This window comes from Neoarius graeffei, chromosome 10 (assembly GCF_027579695.1).
Source record: "Neoarius graeffei isolate fNeoGra1 chromosome 10, fNeoGra1.pri, whole genome shotgun sequence".
NCBI classification, from domain to species: domain Eukaryota; kingdom Metazoa; phylum Chordata; class Actinopteri; order Siluriformes; family Ariidae; genus Neoarius; species Neoarius graeffei.
In genome coordinates, this window is record NC_083578.1 from 39,882,658 (window position 1) to 39,901,546 (window position 18,889).

Here is an 18,889-nt window from a genome sequence, read left to right on the forward strand (position 1 = left end):
TGAGATACCCACACTTCTGAAGTGCTTCCTTGATGTGCTTTTGCTCCTTCTCTTTTCCCTTTTCCCTCTGAATACACATCCACATCAAGACTCAGCTGACTTCAATGACTCACATGATGACAGAGGGAGCCAATGACCCACAGATGACCCTAATGACCGTCTAGGCTGCTAACACAGTTCACACCCAGCTTCCAGGGACCCTAACACCTACAGGATGACTGAGAGTATCAACGACCCATGTGACCTCAATGGCTCTCCTTAGGTTTGCTTTTGGTCCACTAGAGGATAAATAACTCCCCACTAGGCAGTCAGAACTGAAGAATCATTTTGGATGAGAGGTGAAATGTCTTCAAGAATTTCAAGCAAGTCCAGATGCCTTCTTTAGCACCTACAGTTTACAGTGACCTGGATGACTGAGAACCGTCACAGACACAATATCTGTTACTTTTCCATCCTGGAAGACTGAGTGGGAATGCAAATTTATCTATTCCATGTTGTTTTTACCTGACACAATAATGGATTTCATACATGAAAGGGGCCTGCCTGCCTGCCTGCCTGCCTGCCTGCCTGCCTGCCTCTCTATCTATCTATCTATCTATCTATCTATCTATCTATCTATCTATCTATCTATCTATCTATCTATCTATCTATCTATCTATCTATCTATCCCTTTCCAATCTTTATCTGTACTTCTTTCTCTTTACTCTCCATACTGTCTCTTTCTCTATCCCTCTCTTCCTTTCTCTCCATCTTTCAATCTAACAATAATCAATATAAATGGTGGCCTTTTCATGACTTAACATTCTATAACTCTAATTAACTATAATTCTATAATTCCATCCTATAACATTCTCTGTTGAGTTACATGTCAGTCCTGACATACCAGTGATGCTGAACTCTCCTGCTTTCTGGACCTGCCTGATCCATTCTGATACTTCTGGCTGGAGTTTTCATCACTTCACTCCTGCAAGGATGGCCCCATATGTACAGCCCCTGATCCATCCTGATGCTCTGAGGTTCTCATTGCTTCGCTCCTGTAAAGGATGGCCCCATATGGAAAGTCTAACTATATACTTAGAATATGGCTCCAGCCACTTACAGTTTTCTTATGATGGCTAAGGACTACAATTGCCATGATAACTTTCAGACTGCAGTTCTCATGAACAATCTTACACTCAAGTCACCATCAGTGAACAGTTGATAACTTCAACAATATAGACTTCATGTTAAAAGTATAATGAATTTCCTGGTTGCACAGTTGCATTTTTTTTTACTATATAGGACACACTGTTACTATATAGAAGTGAGCTATTATGATCACATTATCTGTTATCACCCAGATGAAGATGGGTTCCCTTTTGAGTCTAGGTCCTCTCGCTGTTTCTTCCTCATGTCATCTCAGGGAGTTTTTCCTTGCCACCCTCACCTCAGGCTTACTCATTAGGGATAAATTTATTAGTTCATGTTTAAAATCTTTATTTTCCTGTAAAGCTGCTTTGTGACAATATCTATTGTTAAAAGCACTACACAAATTAATTGATGACTATAATTGTCAATTGCCACTGCTGCAGGTCTCTGTTTCACTCCCTATCTCTCTCACTATCTATCTACTGTATATTGAATTTTTGCATTGCAAACACTAGTATTTCCTTCAGGAAAGGCAAATCTAGTTGAGGATTTTGGGGAAGATAGCAAATTTCCTCAGCATCCTACTTCTACCTGAGGAAGTAGAGTTGCTTACAAGCAGATTTCACCACTGTCTTAATGTGAATTTACAAAGTCATATGGTCAGCAAGGTGCACACCTAGGAACTTGATACTCCTAACTCTTTCCGTAGCAGCCCCACCGAAATATAATGGAGCATCATTGTTCTCCTGCAGCCTCCTGTAGTCCATGATCATCTCCTTAGTTTTGCTGATGTTAAGGCAGAGGGTCCTGTCATTGTACCACTCTGATAATGCTCTGAACTCATCTCTGTAGGCTGTCTCATTTCAGTCCATGATGAAGCCCAAGATGGTGGTGTCATCAGTAAACTTGTAAATGATACTGTGTCGCCAAGCACAGCTCCAATATAAATTTCAAGTTTGCTGACAACACCATCATCCTGGCCCTCATGATGGATGGAGATGAAACAGATCATTATGAAAGTTGGTTGAGTTTTGAAAGTGCACTTAAAAGCTGAAGCTGAAAGTAAACACAAACGTGGAGCTCTGCTCATTGTGCAGGCCGAGAAGAGCTTGGTATTGGGTTGGAAGAGGTTGTCAAGGGACTTTATGATGTGAATGAGTGTAGAGGCTTCCAGGGTGGCTTCTGAGTCCTCCTTGATCCTTGGCTTTGGCACCACTGTAGCATGTGGTGTGTATCGGGGAAGACTCAGGAGACAAGCGGAATTTCAGCACAGCTCTATGGTCATGTTTATTTTCACTTTTAAAACTCAAACAAAAAATATAATCCAACAATAAGGGGGGCTCTGTCCCATTTAAGTGCACGTGTGTGTATATGTGTGTGTGTGTGTGTGTGTGTGTGTGTGTGTGTGTGTGTGTGTGTGTGTGTGTGTGTTGCATACTCCATCAGCTTTGCAACCCTCTCTCTAGTTATGATAGCTACTGAAAGCACAAAGAAACACACAGGAGACTGGCAGCCATAAAACACAAGTGAGAATCATCACACGTTACCAGCTCCTCCCCATATGCAGCTGATGCCTGACCACGCTCCCAATGCCACAAGATCATATTTAAGAATTTTTAGGTAATTCTAAATCTAAGCAATTCATAAAGATATGACAAATCTAAAGAAACAAATAAAGTGCAAACTTAATATTCAGATATATCTCACTTTAATGTGAGGAAAAAAAGCAAAAAAAAAAAGATTTGTCTCAGTTACAAATTTGAAAATAATCATAAGTACAATCTGAGCAAAAATCTGCATTAGTTTTTCATACATTAATCAATAAAAACAGTTAGTCGGATTGGACCTTACTACGTAACACATTTGTGTGAATTCGCAAAGATGTTTTGATAGTGTACCAATGCAGGTAGCTGCCTGCCGGGCGAAGTGGACAGTGTCTAGGCATACAGTGCACTTGGCTGCCCTCATGTTGAGACCCTGGGTGAACCGATGTGGGGTGCTGTGACTACCATGAGTACTGTGGTGAAGCCTCTCCTTTACACGTCGCACATATTCTAAACAGTGAACAGTTCAAAACAGCACAACTTGGTCATCTGTACATCATCCATTGCTAACCACATTATCCTGTCAACCCAATGTACTCACCCTAACCTAAAAGATGATAAAAGCTGCCAAAAGCAATTTCAAAACACCCTGAGAGTATTTGAATAAATAGAAAGAGATAGTAATCACCACAACAATGTGTCATGGATCCTATCAAAGTTGCCCATGATAAGTTGGTGTGGTGTGACATTCAGCTTTTCAGTTGAACTACTGGATATACAGTGGGGCAAAAAAGTATTTAGTCAGACACCAATTGTGCAAGTTCTTCCACGTAAAAAGATGAGAGAGGCCTGTAATTTTCATCATAGGTACACCTCAACTATGAGAGACAGAATGGGGGGAAGAATCCAGGAAATCACATTGTAGGATTTTTAATGAATTAATTGGTAAATTCCTCGGTAAAATAAGTATTTGGTCACCTACAAACAAGCAAGATTTCTGGCTCTCACAGACCTGTAACAACTTCTTTAAGAGGCTCCTCCGTCCTCCACTCATTACCTGTATTAATGGCACCTGTTTGAACTCGTTATCAGTATAAAAGACACCTGTCCACAACCTCAAACAGTCACACTCCAAACTCCACTATGGCCAAGACCAAAGAGCTGTCAAAGGACACCAGAAATAAAATTGTAGACCTGCACCAGGCTGGGAAGACTGAATCTGCAATAGGTAAGCAGCTTGGTGTGAAGAAATCAACTGTGGGAGCAATTATTAGAAAATGGAAGACATACAAGACCACTGATAATCTCCCTCGATCTGGGGCTCCATGCAAGATCTCACCCTGTGGGGTCAAAATGATCACAAGAACGGTGAGCAAAAATCCCAGAACCACACGGGGGGACCTAGTGAATGACCTGCAGAGAGCTGGGACCAAAGTAACAAAGGCTACCATCAGTAACACACTATGCCGCCAGGGACTCAAATTGCACAGTGCCAGACGTGTCCCCCTGCTTAAGCCAGTACATGTCCAGGCCCGTCTGAAGTTTGCTAGAGAGCATTTGAATGATCCAGAAGAGGATTGGGAGAATGTCATATGGTCATATGAAACCAAAATAGAACTTTTTGGTAAAAACTCAACTTGTGTTTGGAGGAGAAAGAATGCTGAGTTGCATCCAAAGAACACCATACCTACTGTGAAGCATGGGGGTGGAAACATCATGCTTTGGGGCTGTTTTTCTGCAAAGGGACCAGGACGACTGATCTGTGTAAAGGAAAGAATGAATGGGGCCATGTATCGTGAGATTTTGAGTGAAAACCTCCTTCCATCAGCAAGGGCATTGAAGATGAAATGTGGCTGGGTCTTTCAGCATGACAATGATCCCAAACACACCGCCCGGGCAACGAAGGAGTGGCTTCATAAGAAGCATTTCAAGGTCCTGGAGTGGCCTAGCCAGTCTCCAGATCTCAACCCCATAGAAAATCTTTGGAGGGAGTTGAAAGTCCGTGTTGCCCAGTGACAGCCCCAAAACATCACTGCTCTAGAGGAGATCTGCATGGAGGAATGGGCCAAAATACCAGCAACAGTGTGTGAAAACCTTGTGAAGACTTACAGAAAACGTTTGACCTCTGTCATTGCCAACAAAGGGTATATAACAAAGTATTGAGATAAACTTTTGTTATTGACCAAATACTTATTTTCCACCATAATTTGCAAATAAATTCTTTAAAAATCAGACAATGTGATTTCCTGGATTCTTTCCCCCCATTCTGTCTCTCATTGTTGAAGTGTACCTATGATGAAAATTACAGGCCTCTCTCATCTTTTTAAGTGGGAGAACTTGCACAATTGGTGACTGACTAAATACTTTTTTGCCCCACTGTATAATGTATCAGATCATGAACTGTAGTAAGAGCATGGTCACTGGTTTTCAGTGAGGGTCCTGGCCCAAAGAGATAAGCTCACTGTCCCCAACAGCTTGTGTTTTCTGCAGTGGAAGTGGTCCTGAAGTATGATTTTACAATATGATTGCTATGCAGTAAATTTTAATGATGTATAATTTTTAACATTGTAATTGATGTACCATAACAAATGACAGCATAATAAATTGCATTACATGATAATGACAATATCATAAAGCATATAGATTTATACTGATAAAAATCAGATTTATTTTGGAGCAAAAAGAGAGTTCAACAAAAGAAAACAAGAATCCTTAGCCTAATGCATAATAACTTACTTTCAGAAGTGGCTCTCCTTATTTCTGCAGGGAAAAAAGTATGGAAGATAAGAATGGCCCATTGTAAAAGTTATTTCATTAAAAAAAATTCTCATTCAAAGTAAAAAAAACAAAGTAACTAATGATCATATCAATTTCTAATTGTCATTTTCTTACAGATTTTTGTTTTTTAAGTGTAGGCAAAATGACTGGTCAAATGGACTCGGTTGATGAAATGGATGAAATACTTCTTATATGGGAATTCCCCAAAAGTAATTCCTAATTCCTTGGTAGGAAGAATGTCATAAAAATGAAGCTGTGTGCTAACCATCAGTGGTAGCTGTCTCCTTCCTGCGGCTGGAACTGGACTGTGCCAGGCTGGAAGGGTTGGGCTGGTGCTCAGGGGATTTGGTAGACTTAGCTGACATCATGAGCTGCTGTCGGGCCAGACCAGGAGTAGCAGGAGTACCACCATGTTCCAGTGCTTTATGAAACTGAACGGCTAAAAGGAAAGGGGGCATAAGGAACAAATGAGAATTAAAAAAAAAAAAAAAAAACGGTGAGCAAACATGTACATTTATTGATTGTAAGTAGCTCCTTTGTTTGAGTAATGGCCATTTAATATTTTGTGTTTAAAGGCAAACAAAACCCCAGAAATAAACTCCTTTATACTGACAGATAATATCCATACAAGACGTTTGATTGTTCACTTGTTCATATTTGTACCTGTATACTGTGTCCAGATTGTTTTTCTTTTAAAATAAAATGTCCCTGTGTGCTGCCATCTTACTCTCTCCGAAGTTCAAATATCATGCTCTGAGTACAAATTATGCGAGGGAATCTGAGATTGTGACATGACCTACAGAGCCTGAAATGTAGTGAATACATCGCTTCTAAATTGTTGTAAACAATCCTGAAGATGAGTAAGTGTCAAGTGTTTGGCTATAAAAATAAGCCCGATCACTGAAGCAGTGAAAACACACACACACACACACAGTGAGCAGACACATACCCAGCCTTTGGGAGCCTTCTGCTGCCTATTAACGCTATCACCATCTACTCGCAATGTTTTTTGTTTTCAAAAAAAATAAAATTTCCCTTGTATTTTTATGTGACATGCTTTTGTTTGTTTTTATTCACTGAGGAAATCAGTCTTTTTAGACAGCAAAAATTGCATTGCTGTGGTCACTGTTTACTCGCATCTGTGTCAGTACTGCATAATTATCTAGCCCAGTCAGAGTTACACTTAATAAAAGTGAAGTCTATTGATTCGCGGATTTTGCTGCCAGTAAAAATCTTATGATTACAGAAAATTTCTGATTCGATTTTTTTTTTAGAATTAGAAGCCTTTATTTGTCACATACATTACAGCACAGTGAAATTCTTTCTCTGCATTTAAACAATCTGAAGCAGTGAATACACACATACACAAGAGCAGTGCACTACAGCGCTGTTTTTTTTTCTTTTTAAGAAATAGAAGCCTTTATTTGATGGGTCTGTGCTACTAAATGAAATGGCATACTAGTGTGCTGGTTATGTCACAAGCGGATATCCAGCTTCAGCGCAAATGGCTGCACCCAGATAAGCCTATTTTTAGCAATATCATAAATATTTTAATTGATACATTTGATTTTATAAAGTTTTATTTTTAATTAACCCATTGACGCCTGAAACGCCTGCAAAAAAACGTCTGCAAATGCCTAAGCCAGTTTTTAGAAAAGGTCCCCATCTGCCTGAGGGTTTTCTGAAATAAAAATAATTAATTGAAAACGCCTATGAAAAATTCAATATCTCAGCCTCTGAAGCACATAAAGACATGAAGTAAGTTGCATTTAAAAGATAAAATTCTCTGCTTTTACTGGATCATGCTCATTCAGCATTAACACTAACACATTTGTTAACACATAGATGAGTCTTGAAAATAATGACAAATCAACAATGCTGCGTTATGCAGCAACCGGCATTTGGGGCAATGTTGCGTTATGCAACAACCGGCGCTAGGGGCAATGTTGCGTGACGCAGCATCCGGCGTCAATGTGGGGGAGATGGGGGTACTTGCTATAATCAACAAACACTGTTTATTTTTGGGTTTTGTTTGACTTTAAAGCCAAAAGATTTACTTAAATTAAATGCCATTTTTCTTATGATTTTCACAGCTCTAATTATTTGGCATAAAGATGCAATTATTTTCTTAGGTTAATGTATACAATATCACACCCTCTCTAAGTTCCATGCGTGTCTTTTGGAGGGCCTCCTCCAGCTCTGAGCATCGGGCACGTTCTTTATCCAGTGCTGCCTTCATATCACTGTACTGCAGGGGCACAGGGGTCACAACAGGTACAGAGGCTGTCTGGGTCTGACCCTGGGCTGCCAGTGCTGCCAGCAGGTCCTCCCGACGCCTGCCACCGAAGATACCCTGCACACAAAGCAGAGCCAGAGTGAACCGCCCAGGCCCAAAGAGCTATTGACATATGCTAAAAATCACCCTAACCATAACCTTGCTCAGCAAGAATGTCCAGGGATTTCAATATTCAATCAAATTAGGTGTCTCTGTCTGCATCTTACAGTACATATCTGTACAGCTCTGATGCTTGAGCAAAGACTTACATGCAGGCAAACTGAATGTGACAATATGCCATGTCTGTGTGTGAAGCTCCCAAAGTTACTGAATATAGCTTCCATGATCCTCCGCCCATGACCACATCACATGACCTCTAGTCAAACATTTATCCCAAAAAAGTCACACTCACTTACAGTCTGTCAGGAAGCTCACTAGCTATCCTACAATGATTGGAACATTCCCATTAAAGGTGCATCCAGTGAAGTGGCTTCCCGTTGTACACCTTCATTTGACAAGCTTTCATATTTTAAGAAAGTAGTTATATTCATGAAAAATATATCATTTGAACAGTGGCAAATGAAGTGATACAAACAGTAACACATCACAGTGCAGTTATGCTAAATATAAACACTTTCGGAATGCCATTCTTTCAATCAAATTAGTGGACAGGAACAAACTGTGCACTGTAAAAAAAAAAAATTTGTCAAGCCAACTTAAAAATGTAACGCAACCTGCTGCCAAAGGATTTTGAGTAAACTCAACTCTGGGCCAAATAGTTGTGCTGACTTGCTCTTTTAAGTCGACACAGATGAGTATTTTATGTTGACCTTACTTTATTTAGCAAGTTCAGTGCATTCAAATTGTAATGTTGAAATAAATTGAAATAATCATTCCAATTAACTTGGAAAAGCAAGTTGGCACAAAAAACATTAAGTTATCCTAAATTATTCTTTTTTAAATATTTTTTTTGGGCTTTTTCCACCTTTATTGGATAGGACAGTGTAGAGACAGGAAATGAGTAGGAGAAAGAGATTGGGAAATGACCTCGGGTCAGAATCGAACCTGGGTCCCCAGATTTATGGTATGGCACCTGAGCCACGACGTCCCAAAACATTCTTTTAAGTTCACATAGAAGAGTATTTTATGTTGAGTTGACTTGACTTGCCTTTAGAAGTTCAGTCCAACAAATTATTTAGTTGAAATAAATTGAAATAATAATGCCAATTAACTTAGAAGAGCAAGTTGGCACATCATGGTTCTAAGATGAGTTTACTCAAAATCCTTTGGCAGCAGGTTGCGTTACAATTTTAAGTTGGCTTGACTATTTTTTTTTTTTACAATGATTTAGTGTGCATTACATTTTTTAGTTAACACAAACCTCTCAACACTTAAGTTCTACTTCACTTTGCCTATTATTACACAAACAGAAACAAATACTGACGTACAAGGAGGGAATTCCCTGGCCTCTGTTGAGGACAGCTTAGTCTATACTCCTATACAACGTCTCGTGTCAGTTTCCACGGACTTCTCACTCCACCCGACCGTTGAAACTTTCGAACTTGTGAAGTGCGCATGCGCAGTGGCATCGGTTAAGGGGCGTCAATCAGCACTTGAGTATATAAGTTCACTTAACTTAATTTTCCAATTCCTATTAACTTGTGGCGAAGGAAAGGCGTCTCAACTATTTTTTTTAGTTACTTGAACAATTAGAAGGGAAATTTGCTCATTCAACTTAGAATCCTTTTTTCATTCAACAATTTTGCAAGTTACATTTTTTACAGTGTGATATAATTAGTGTTTGACCATAGACTACTTCATATTTGCTGATTTAGTCTTTTATTATTTATGCCTGTTTGATGATCATCTGACCATTTGCCTGCCTCAAGTTTCTAAGTATTGCCTAATCCTTTGGTTTGTTTGCTACACTGATTTTAATAAAAACCAGAAAACTTGCACTGTCCTTCTGTCTGCTTCATGACACAATACACCGTGGTCATGCAAAACTGGACCACACTTATGTGGTTATAGGGACAATTAATAAGGGCTTCAGAGAGAAGCATTTTCAGCAAGCAGTTAGTTGGTCGGGGAATGAGACGAATGCCCAGCAGACTCTGACCTTTTTCTTCTTAGAGGGATGGTCTACCTTGGCCTGCAGGAAGTCTATAAGCTTGGTCTGCTGGGTGATGGTGCCCTCCATCTTCACCTTCTCGTGAGAATATGCTGCCTGAAAGAGTTTATACAAAAATGCTTACATTTTCCTTTTAGTGTCATTACTATATTTAGTTTTTAATACTGAATTTTATTAAATATTGATTAATCACAGGTTCAGACATGAATTTATGAATGTGTCAGGGGGAATACCTGTATGTTTTCCAGCTGATACTCCAGGTCTGTTCTCTCTGTCTTCAGTAAGTCAGTCTGATCCAGTGCATCCTGCAGGCCTTGTGTCAGTCTGAAAATATGACTCTTTTGCATGTCCAGCTGCTGCTGTAACTTTGCTTGCTGCACAAACATGTACACACACAAAAACACAAATCAGGAAAGATTTCTGATTTTTGCTATATGAGCTGTGATCAAAATGTTCCAGGGTTGTTTCTGTTGCAAACGAAGAGAGTACAGTAAGGTCATGTGCATACAGCAGGAGCGATCAGTAACTCTCATGAGTCAGTGTGCCGCATGACATTGCAGCGTCAACATAGGGACCTGTGTTACATGCATTTTTGTGATGACATGCACAGGCACATTTGTGATTTTACTATGGACCAGACAGCAAACATCAACTCTGTGTCAAACTCAGGGAATCAGAAACAGAGAACCAGGAAATGCTTCAGTAAGCTTACAACAAGCAAGCAATGAGCTGGGTGAGGTCCTTTAAGTGGCGTTCATACATCAAGAGGGGCAGAATGTCATCCACCAGTGACAGCTCATTGCTTCATTGCCATAGCCTTCCTGAAGCATTTCAAGGGCCTCCATTGCCAATTGCAAATGCTTGTGTATTGTGCAAATGTGTACCTGCACCTTATCACAAAAATGTGTGTAACACAGGTCCTGATGTTGCTAAGCATATTGACTTATGAGAGCAACTGCTCACATTTACTCCATGTGCATGATGTTTCCATGCTCCAGTGGCTCACAACAGAAACAGTCCCAGAACTTTCTGATCACATCTCATACATCAGCTTATTTTGAAGCATTCTCTTGCTGTATGTTGAAGTTCCTCTCAATTAGATTGGATGAATTTCTCTGTAAATATAATGATTTTGTAGACTTCTGCCTTCATTCTGCAGCTACCATAATGAGGTAAATCATCAATAAAAACTAGTGAGCCTATTCTAGAAGCCATGCATTTCATGCTTCGCCCCGGACTTCCACTCCGGAGATTTATTATCTCCCAGTTCAGCGCTAATCCGGATCCAGGACGGGACTTCCATCTTGCCGGCATTCACTTCCTGGTTTGCTCTGCTGTGTATAAAAAGGCCGTTCTCAGAAGGGGACTTTGCCGCCTCACAGCCGAGAGGAAAGACAAGAGGCACTTCGTCCTAGAACCGGGTTGCTGACGGCGGTGAATTTAAATCTCTCTGCAATACGTGGTAACGTTGATATCCTACCAGAACTGTACAGTGAATGTGAATGGTCATGGCGGAGAAGTCTGGCGGGCATTTGAGAAATAATAATCTGGGTGACAATATGTTTTGGGATGAACTTAGTCGGGTGAGGAAGCTATCAGACAGAGATAGCAGTGGAGAATCGGTGGCCTCAGTGGTCAAAAGGTCAAGAGTGGTTAGAAAACGGTCTAATGAAGATAGAGAGATTACAACATGGAAAGTAATTGTTGCCTTCGAAGCAAAAGGTGGACCAGATTTACATCCCATTCACATCACTAATGCCATTCAGGAAGAAATAGGGAAGATTCATCATGCCACATTCCAGATATATCCATATCATAGGATATCCTCGCACATTCCAGGGACAGCGTCTAGAACAAGAGGGGTCATATCAGGAATTCCTACGACTGTCTCTATTGAAGAGATCAAAAAGAATCTGTCCCAGTATGCAATACTTGATGCTAAACGACTGACTAAAGGCAAAGAGAAAACAGACAGCATGTCAATTTTGTTAAGTTTCACTAAAGATCTACCAGCTCGAGTTCAAATGGGTTATATGTCTTACATGGTTCGTGAATACATCCCTCCCCCTTTAAGGTGTTTTAATTGCCAAAGATTTGGACACGTTGCAAGCCAATGCAGAGGGAAATTAAGATGCGCTAAATGTGATGGGGACCATGAATATGATAAGTGTGAGACAGAAGTGTTAAAATATTGCAACTGTGGAGGCCCACATACTGTAGTGCTGCGTATGGTGGTTGTGAAAAACAGAAAGAGGCAAAGGAGGTACAGAAATGCAGAGTCATGCGTAAGATGTCTTATGCGAATGCCCTTAAGATGGTTCAGAATGACAAAAGAGTCTCTAGTGTTCCCACTACACTGCAACGACCTACATGGAGCCAATATGACAGAGTTACTAACCTGAATGAGCAGGTACAACTGGATGGAAGTCATTACATGACTAGGCCTGGTCCTAGGCCTATGCCAGCCCCAGAGAAGTGCGCATGCAATACTAACATTACAAAGGACACACTGTTAATGAAGAAAAATGAATTTATTGCATTCCTGTGTGCAGTAATGAATAAAACTCTGAAATATCCAGGGAAAAGTGACAGGATTAAGTCTATTGTGGAAATTGCCAATGATTTCTTGGGGTCTACTGCTAAAGCGGATGAGATACATAAAATGCTAACTCTCAAATATGGCCAGACTCAAGATAATTGAATGGACTATGGTGTTTTTCATTTTATAATGGAATGCATGAAGTTTAATAGCCAATGGTCAGGAACTTAAAAGATATATTCAAAAGTTAACAGATAAACATGTGGTGATTTGTATCCAGGAGACCTGGTTGAAAGCACACTTACAATTTGTCATTAAGGGTTACAGTGCTATCAGACATGACGGGGTAATGAGAGAGGTGGTGGATGTATAACATTCATTAAAGAAGGGATTCCCTATAAATGCATTAAAACAAGCAGTGAACATGAATGTATTGTTACAGAAATATTTAATGGGCCTAAGGAGACATATACTATCATTAACTATTATAACCCATGTAAAGCCTTAACAGTTGATTTTTTAAATAGTGTTGCTAAGAGGAATCACACAGAGATTTGGTGTGGCGACTTTAATGCCCACAACAGTTTGTGGGGTAGCAAGCACACAGACCTAAATGGTATGGTGGTTGAAGAAGTTATCAATGACAGAATGCTAGTGTGTGTAAATGATGGCTCTGGCACTAGACTCAATATCCTTAAGAATGAGACTTCATGTATTGACCTAACCCTAGTTGACAGAAGATTAGCTTACAGATGTCAGTGGAACACTGACCAAACAACTACTATTGGCAGTGATCATTTTCCTATCTGGTGTAAAGTGGATGTGGAAATCAGGACTGAACCTAATTATGTACATCATAAATGGCTTTTTAGGAAGGCTAACTGGGAGGAATTCCAGAACATGTCTGCAGATTTGGCTGAACGAATACCAGGATCTGAACAGAGTGTGAATGACATGAATGACAGTATAAGCTCCTTTATGTATTTTACAGCAAGGCAGTCTATACCAATGAGTGAGGGCAAACATAACACGAGGAATGTCCCCTGGTGGGATGATAAATGTACCAAAGCGATTAAGGACCGAAATAAAGCTTTTAAGCTATTACGTAATACTTTAACCTATGATAACTTATTGGACTATCAAAACAAGAAAGCATTAGCTAGAAGAACTATCAAAGAGGTGAAAAGAGAATCCTGGAGAAACTTTTGCTCATCAATAGGCAGAGAAACCTCACTCAACCAAATATGGCTGATGATTAAAAAGATGACTGGTAGATATGAACCTCCTCATATTCCTGTCTTAACTGACAGGGATAATCATTATATTACAGATGTCGATAAGGCTAATATATTAGCTAAAACTTTTGCAGATGTTCACAAAGGTCACCACCTGGAAGACTGCTGTAAGAAAAGAAAGGAGGAAATCTTGAGTATGAATGAGGACCTTCTTACAAAGAGGGAATCAAACATGTCTAGTATAGATCTTGATTTTAGCATGATAGAGTTAAAAATGGCTTTAAATAATACGGCCTACTCTGCCCCTGGCAGTGACGGTCTCTGCTATGCCATGTTTAGACAACTCCCTGACGAAGTTTTAGAAATAATCCTTAAGCTGTTTAACAAAGTGTGGAAGGAGGGTACATTACCAACGGCATGGAAAAGATCAACAATCCTCCCATTTCATAAACCTGGTAAAGATAAAAGTGATCCAGGTAATTATAGACCAATAGCCCTCACCTCACACCTGGGCAAATTAATGGAGAAAATGGTTGTGACTAGACTAAACTACTATCTAGAATATAATAATTTACTCCATAGCTATCAAACGGGATTTAGAAAACAAAGATCAACTATAGATGCACTGGTCAAACTCACAAATGAAATTGAGAAAACATTGACTATGAAAGAAGCGATGGTAGCAATTTTCCTGGATATTGAAAAAGCTTATGACATAATGTGGAGAGAAGGACTATTAATCAAACTAAAGAAAATGGGCATCGAAGGGAAGATGTACAACTATATTTTAAATTTCCTATCACAACGCACTTTGAGGGTTAGAGTTGGGGAAGCTGTTTCAAAGGAGTTCCCAGTGGAAGGTGGAATTCCGCAGGGTAGTGTGATTAGCCCAATTTTATTTAATATTATGATTAATGATATTTTTGAGAAATTGAACAGAATGAATAATGGTCTACTTTATGCTGATGATGCCGTCATTTGGAGAAGGGGGAATAATATCCCTCATATCACTAAAACAATACAGAAGGACTTGTATATCCTAGAACAATGGGGAGTAGAGTGGGGTTTTAAGTTTTCCATGCAAAAATCACAAGTGTCATACTTCACAAGGAAGAAAGTCCCAGAAAACCATGAAGTCTTACTTTACAACCACCCGCTCAAAAGAGGAGAAGGTTTCAAGTATCTGGGTCTATGGTTAGACAACAAACTCACCTGGAAACAACATATTGAATACATAGAAACAAAGTGCAAAAAGGTTCTGAACTTGATGCGAATGGTTTCTGGTCTTTGTTGGGGAGCAGATAGACAATCTTTACTCAATATTTATAAAGCGTTGATAAGGTCAAATATTGATTATGGTTGTATAGTGTATGGCTCTGCTTGTAAAACATCCCTCTTGAAACTCGAAAGAGTACACTCAAGGGCCCTGAGAATAGCCCTGGGTGCTATTAAGACAACTCCCATTAGTGCCTTACAAGTGGAGTCAGAGGAAACTCCACTTCAGTCGCATTTTGCAAAACTGTCATTGACCTATTGGGTCAGACTACAGTGCAGCATTGACAGTCCTGCCATATCAGTGCTCAAAGATTATTGGGAATATTCCAAAGAAGCTAAGGGATTTGGATGGAATATTGATGAGTCTGCGAGAGTGTTTGGTTTAAAAAATCTTAAGTTCAGCTCTGCATTGGCTATGAGTAGTGTCCCCGCATGGATCCTCCCTGCTCTGTGTTAACACAGAATTGCTTACAGCGAAGAAAGAGCACTCTAACGAACATAGCTTTGCAATACATTGTAAAACCTATTTGACTTCTACATTCTATGGTTACCTAAAGATATTTACAGATGGTTCGAAAGACCCTCAAAATGGTCAGTGTAGTACAGGAATCTATATACCAGAATTCAAGAGGACCTATGGATATCGATTGAATAACTTTTTGTCCATATACTCAGTAGAACTAACTGCTATAATTACTGCTTTGAGATGGATTGAAGAAGTCAAACCTTTAAAATCAGTCATATGCACAGACTCACTCTCCGTTTTGCAAAGCTTTATCTCTGGAAAAGCAGTAAGAGATGATCTAGTTATTGAAATGAAACAGCTATTGGCTCAACTCAGAAATCTTGGACTCACCATCCAATTTTGCTGGGTACCAGCTCATACGGGCCTCAAGGGTAAAGAAACTGCAGATAAAACTGCCAAGGAAGCTTTAGGTCACCACTGTATCACAATTCATGTACCATTAGGAAAAGGGGAAGCTAAATCTTTTATTAAAGCAGAAATCATGAGTAGATGGCAGGACGAATGGGAGACAGACTCAAAGGGTAGGCAGTACTTTAATGTGCAACATCAGGTTGGTGGGAGAAGAATCACTTCAGTGGGGCTTGGAAGAAGGGAGGAAGTTACATACACACAGCTGAGATTAGGGCACACTGGTCTCAACGTCACACTACATGTCTTGGGGAAAACTGATGGGCTTTGTGCTGAGTGTCAGGTTAAGGAAGATGTAGAACACATTCTTTTCTACTGCAGGAAGTACAATGATCATAGGACAAAATGGTTAGAACAAGAAGGAGATGAAGGAGATATCCATAACATTTTGAAGGAAGAGGGAATGCAGGGAAATAGGATTAAAGCCCTTATGAGGTATCTAACAGATTCAGAATTAATGGGAAGAATTTAGTTTATTTTATTTTTCTACCTTTTTTTTGTTTGTTTTTTGCCATGCCAAGACTTGACCTGACCATCTCACACACTCCTATACAGTAGGTGGCGATATACAATCATATATTGTGAACCGCCAATAATCAAAAGAAGAAGAAGAAGGGGACTTTGCCAGCAATGGCTGAGTCGGGAGGACTGAGGTGTGATCCGGGAGGTACAGGAAGTGAGGCGGAAGTGAGCTAGAGATAGACGAGTTGGACACTGATAAGGAGGGAAATACACACAATGAAGAATGGAGGACAGTAAATTGGAAAAGCAAGAAAAGAAAAGCAGAGAGAATCTGATGGAGAAAAGGGAGAGGAAGAACAAAGATCTGAAATTAAAGTTATTTTGTGATTTCAATCTCCTTGTATATTAAATCCCTTGAAGGTTAGCAATGCTATTCACAAGCTGGTAGGTGACGTACAGTTTGTTAAAACCTTACGAGATGGGAACCTACTGATTATATGTAGAGACAGGGACCAGCAGCATGGATTAATGAAATGTAAATTATTACTTGGGAAGGAGGTTAAGCCACAAATATGGGAAGAAAGAGGGAAGGTTATGGGTGTAATATCTGGAGTGTCAACTGATATAACCGAAGAGCAAATTAGGGTCAATGTCAGAGGAGTGCTAGTAACAAGAGTTAAATATTTACTTTTCAAAAGAGAGGGTGTTAAGGGGCCTAGCCTGTCTGTATTGTTGACTCTAGAGGAGGACAAACTACCTGAAAGAATCAGAATTGGGTATGTCAGCTATATAGTAAGGCCATATACTGTATTCCTCCACCAATGAGATGCTTTAAGTGCCAGCGTTTTGGGCACATTGCAGTAGCCTGTAAGGGTAAACTTCGTTGTGCTAAATGTGGAGGGGAACATGAATACGGGAAATGTGAGAGAGGAGCTAAAATTAAATGCTGTAACTGTGGAGGAGAGCATAGTGCTGCCTATAAAGGCTGTGATGCACACAAAAGAGCAGTTCAAGCTCAGAACGTGAAGGTGAAAGAAAAGATAACTTACGCTGAGGCAATTAGAAAGGCAAAGTCTAATGATAACAACAGTAGAACAGCACTTGTGACTAAACCCCCAGTTCAAAGCATACGTAAATGCTGCAATGTAACCAAGGATACACTTATAGTGGAAAAGAGAAAGTTTGTAGCATTTATGGTGGAAATTATTAACTGTTCTGCCCAAGCATGTAGCCGAACAGAGAGAACTAAGATAATTGCAAAAGCGGCAGAAAAGTACCTGGAAATGGAAGAGCTGTCAGTAGAGCTCATTAATGCAACACTTATAACAGGAATAGGCCTAACAGATTCACAGTCAACATGTGGAGGTGGGATTTATTGATGCTAACCATTTTACAGTGGAATGCCAGGAGTCTAATTGCCAATGGACAAGAATTGAAACAGCACATTCAGGAGCAACCAGTCAAACCTAACATTATCTGCATTCAGGAATCTTGGCTAAAACCCTCACTTGACTTTTGTATGTATGGCTATACAGTAGTGCGTAAGGATAGAACCCTTGCTATAGGGGGTGGAGTTGTCACCTTCATCCAACATGGTGTTAATTATAGAGTTCTCAACAGTAATGAAGAGCTTGAAGTAGTTATAATTGAGGCAGGGGTCTCATCTCATCTCATCTCATTATCTCTAGCCGCTTTATCCTTCTACAGGGTCGCAGGCAAGCTGGAGCCTATCCCAGCTGACTACGGGCGAAAGGCGGGGTACACCCTGGACAAGTCGCCAGGTCATCACAGGGCTGACACATAGACACAGACAACCATTCACACTCACATTCACACCTACGGTCAATTTAGAGTCACCAGTTAACCTAACCTGCATGTCTTTGGACTGTGGGGGAAACCGGAGCACCCGGAGGAAACCCACGCGGACACGGGGAGAACATGCAAACTCCACGCAGAAAGGCCCTCGCCGGCCCCGGGGCTCGAACCCAGGACCTTCTTGCTGTGAGGCGACAGCGCTAACCACTACACCACCGTGCCGCCCAGGCAGGGGTCAACAAAACAAAAATTAGAATAATTAACTTTTATAATCCTTGTCAAAAAATAACTAGAGAAATGTTGGAAAGTGTATGTGATGTGGAAAACTCCAAAGTTATAGTATGTGGAGATTTTAATGCACATAGTAATAATAATAATACATTTTATTTGGCAGCGCCTTTCACAGCACTCAAGGACACTTTACAGATAAACAAACAATAAAAAAGAAAACAATGAAATTACAGCAAATATGCAGATTTAAACAGATGAGTCTTGATTTAAACTGGGATAAAGAAACAATGTTACAGATGTCTGGTGGAAAAGAGTTCCAGAGTTGGGGAGCAGAGCGGCTGAAAGCTCTGCTCCCCATAGTGCTGAGGCGGGCGGATGGCATAGAGAGGTGAAGGGAGGAGGAAGACCGGAGGGAACGAGAGGGGGTGGTAATGCGGAGGAGATCAACGAGATAAGGGGGGGGGGGGCGAGGTTGTGGATAGCTTTGAATGTATCAAGAAGGATTTTGAACGTGATATGAAATTTGACTGGGAGCCAGTGGA

The 18,889-nt window shown here is 40.2% G+C and overlaps 1 protein-coding gene across 1 annotated transcript in view; it reads right to left on the minus strand.

Moving 5' to 3' along the window:
* Positions 1-18,889, minus strand: part of LOC132893060 (citron Rho-interacting kinase) — a 450,073-nt gene that overhangs the window by 111,621 nt on the left and 319,563 nt on the right. The window contains exons 20-25 of the mRNA XM_060931786.1: positions 10,090-10,230; positions 9,845-9,952; positions 7,605-7,803; positions 5,716-5,889; positions 5,409-5,432; positions 3,027-3,182 (exon numbers count right to left, since the gene is read on the minus strand). Of these exons, the coding sequence (XP_060787769.1) occupies positions 3,027-3,182; positions 5,409-5,432; positions 5,716-5,889; positions 7,605-7,803; positions 9,845-9,952; positions 10,090-10,230 (802 nt within the window). The remainder of the gene's footprint in view (positions 1-3,026; positions 3,183-5,408; positions 5,433-5,715; positions 5,890-7,604; positions 7,804-9,844; positions 9,953-10,089; positions 10,231-18,889) is intronic.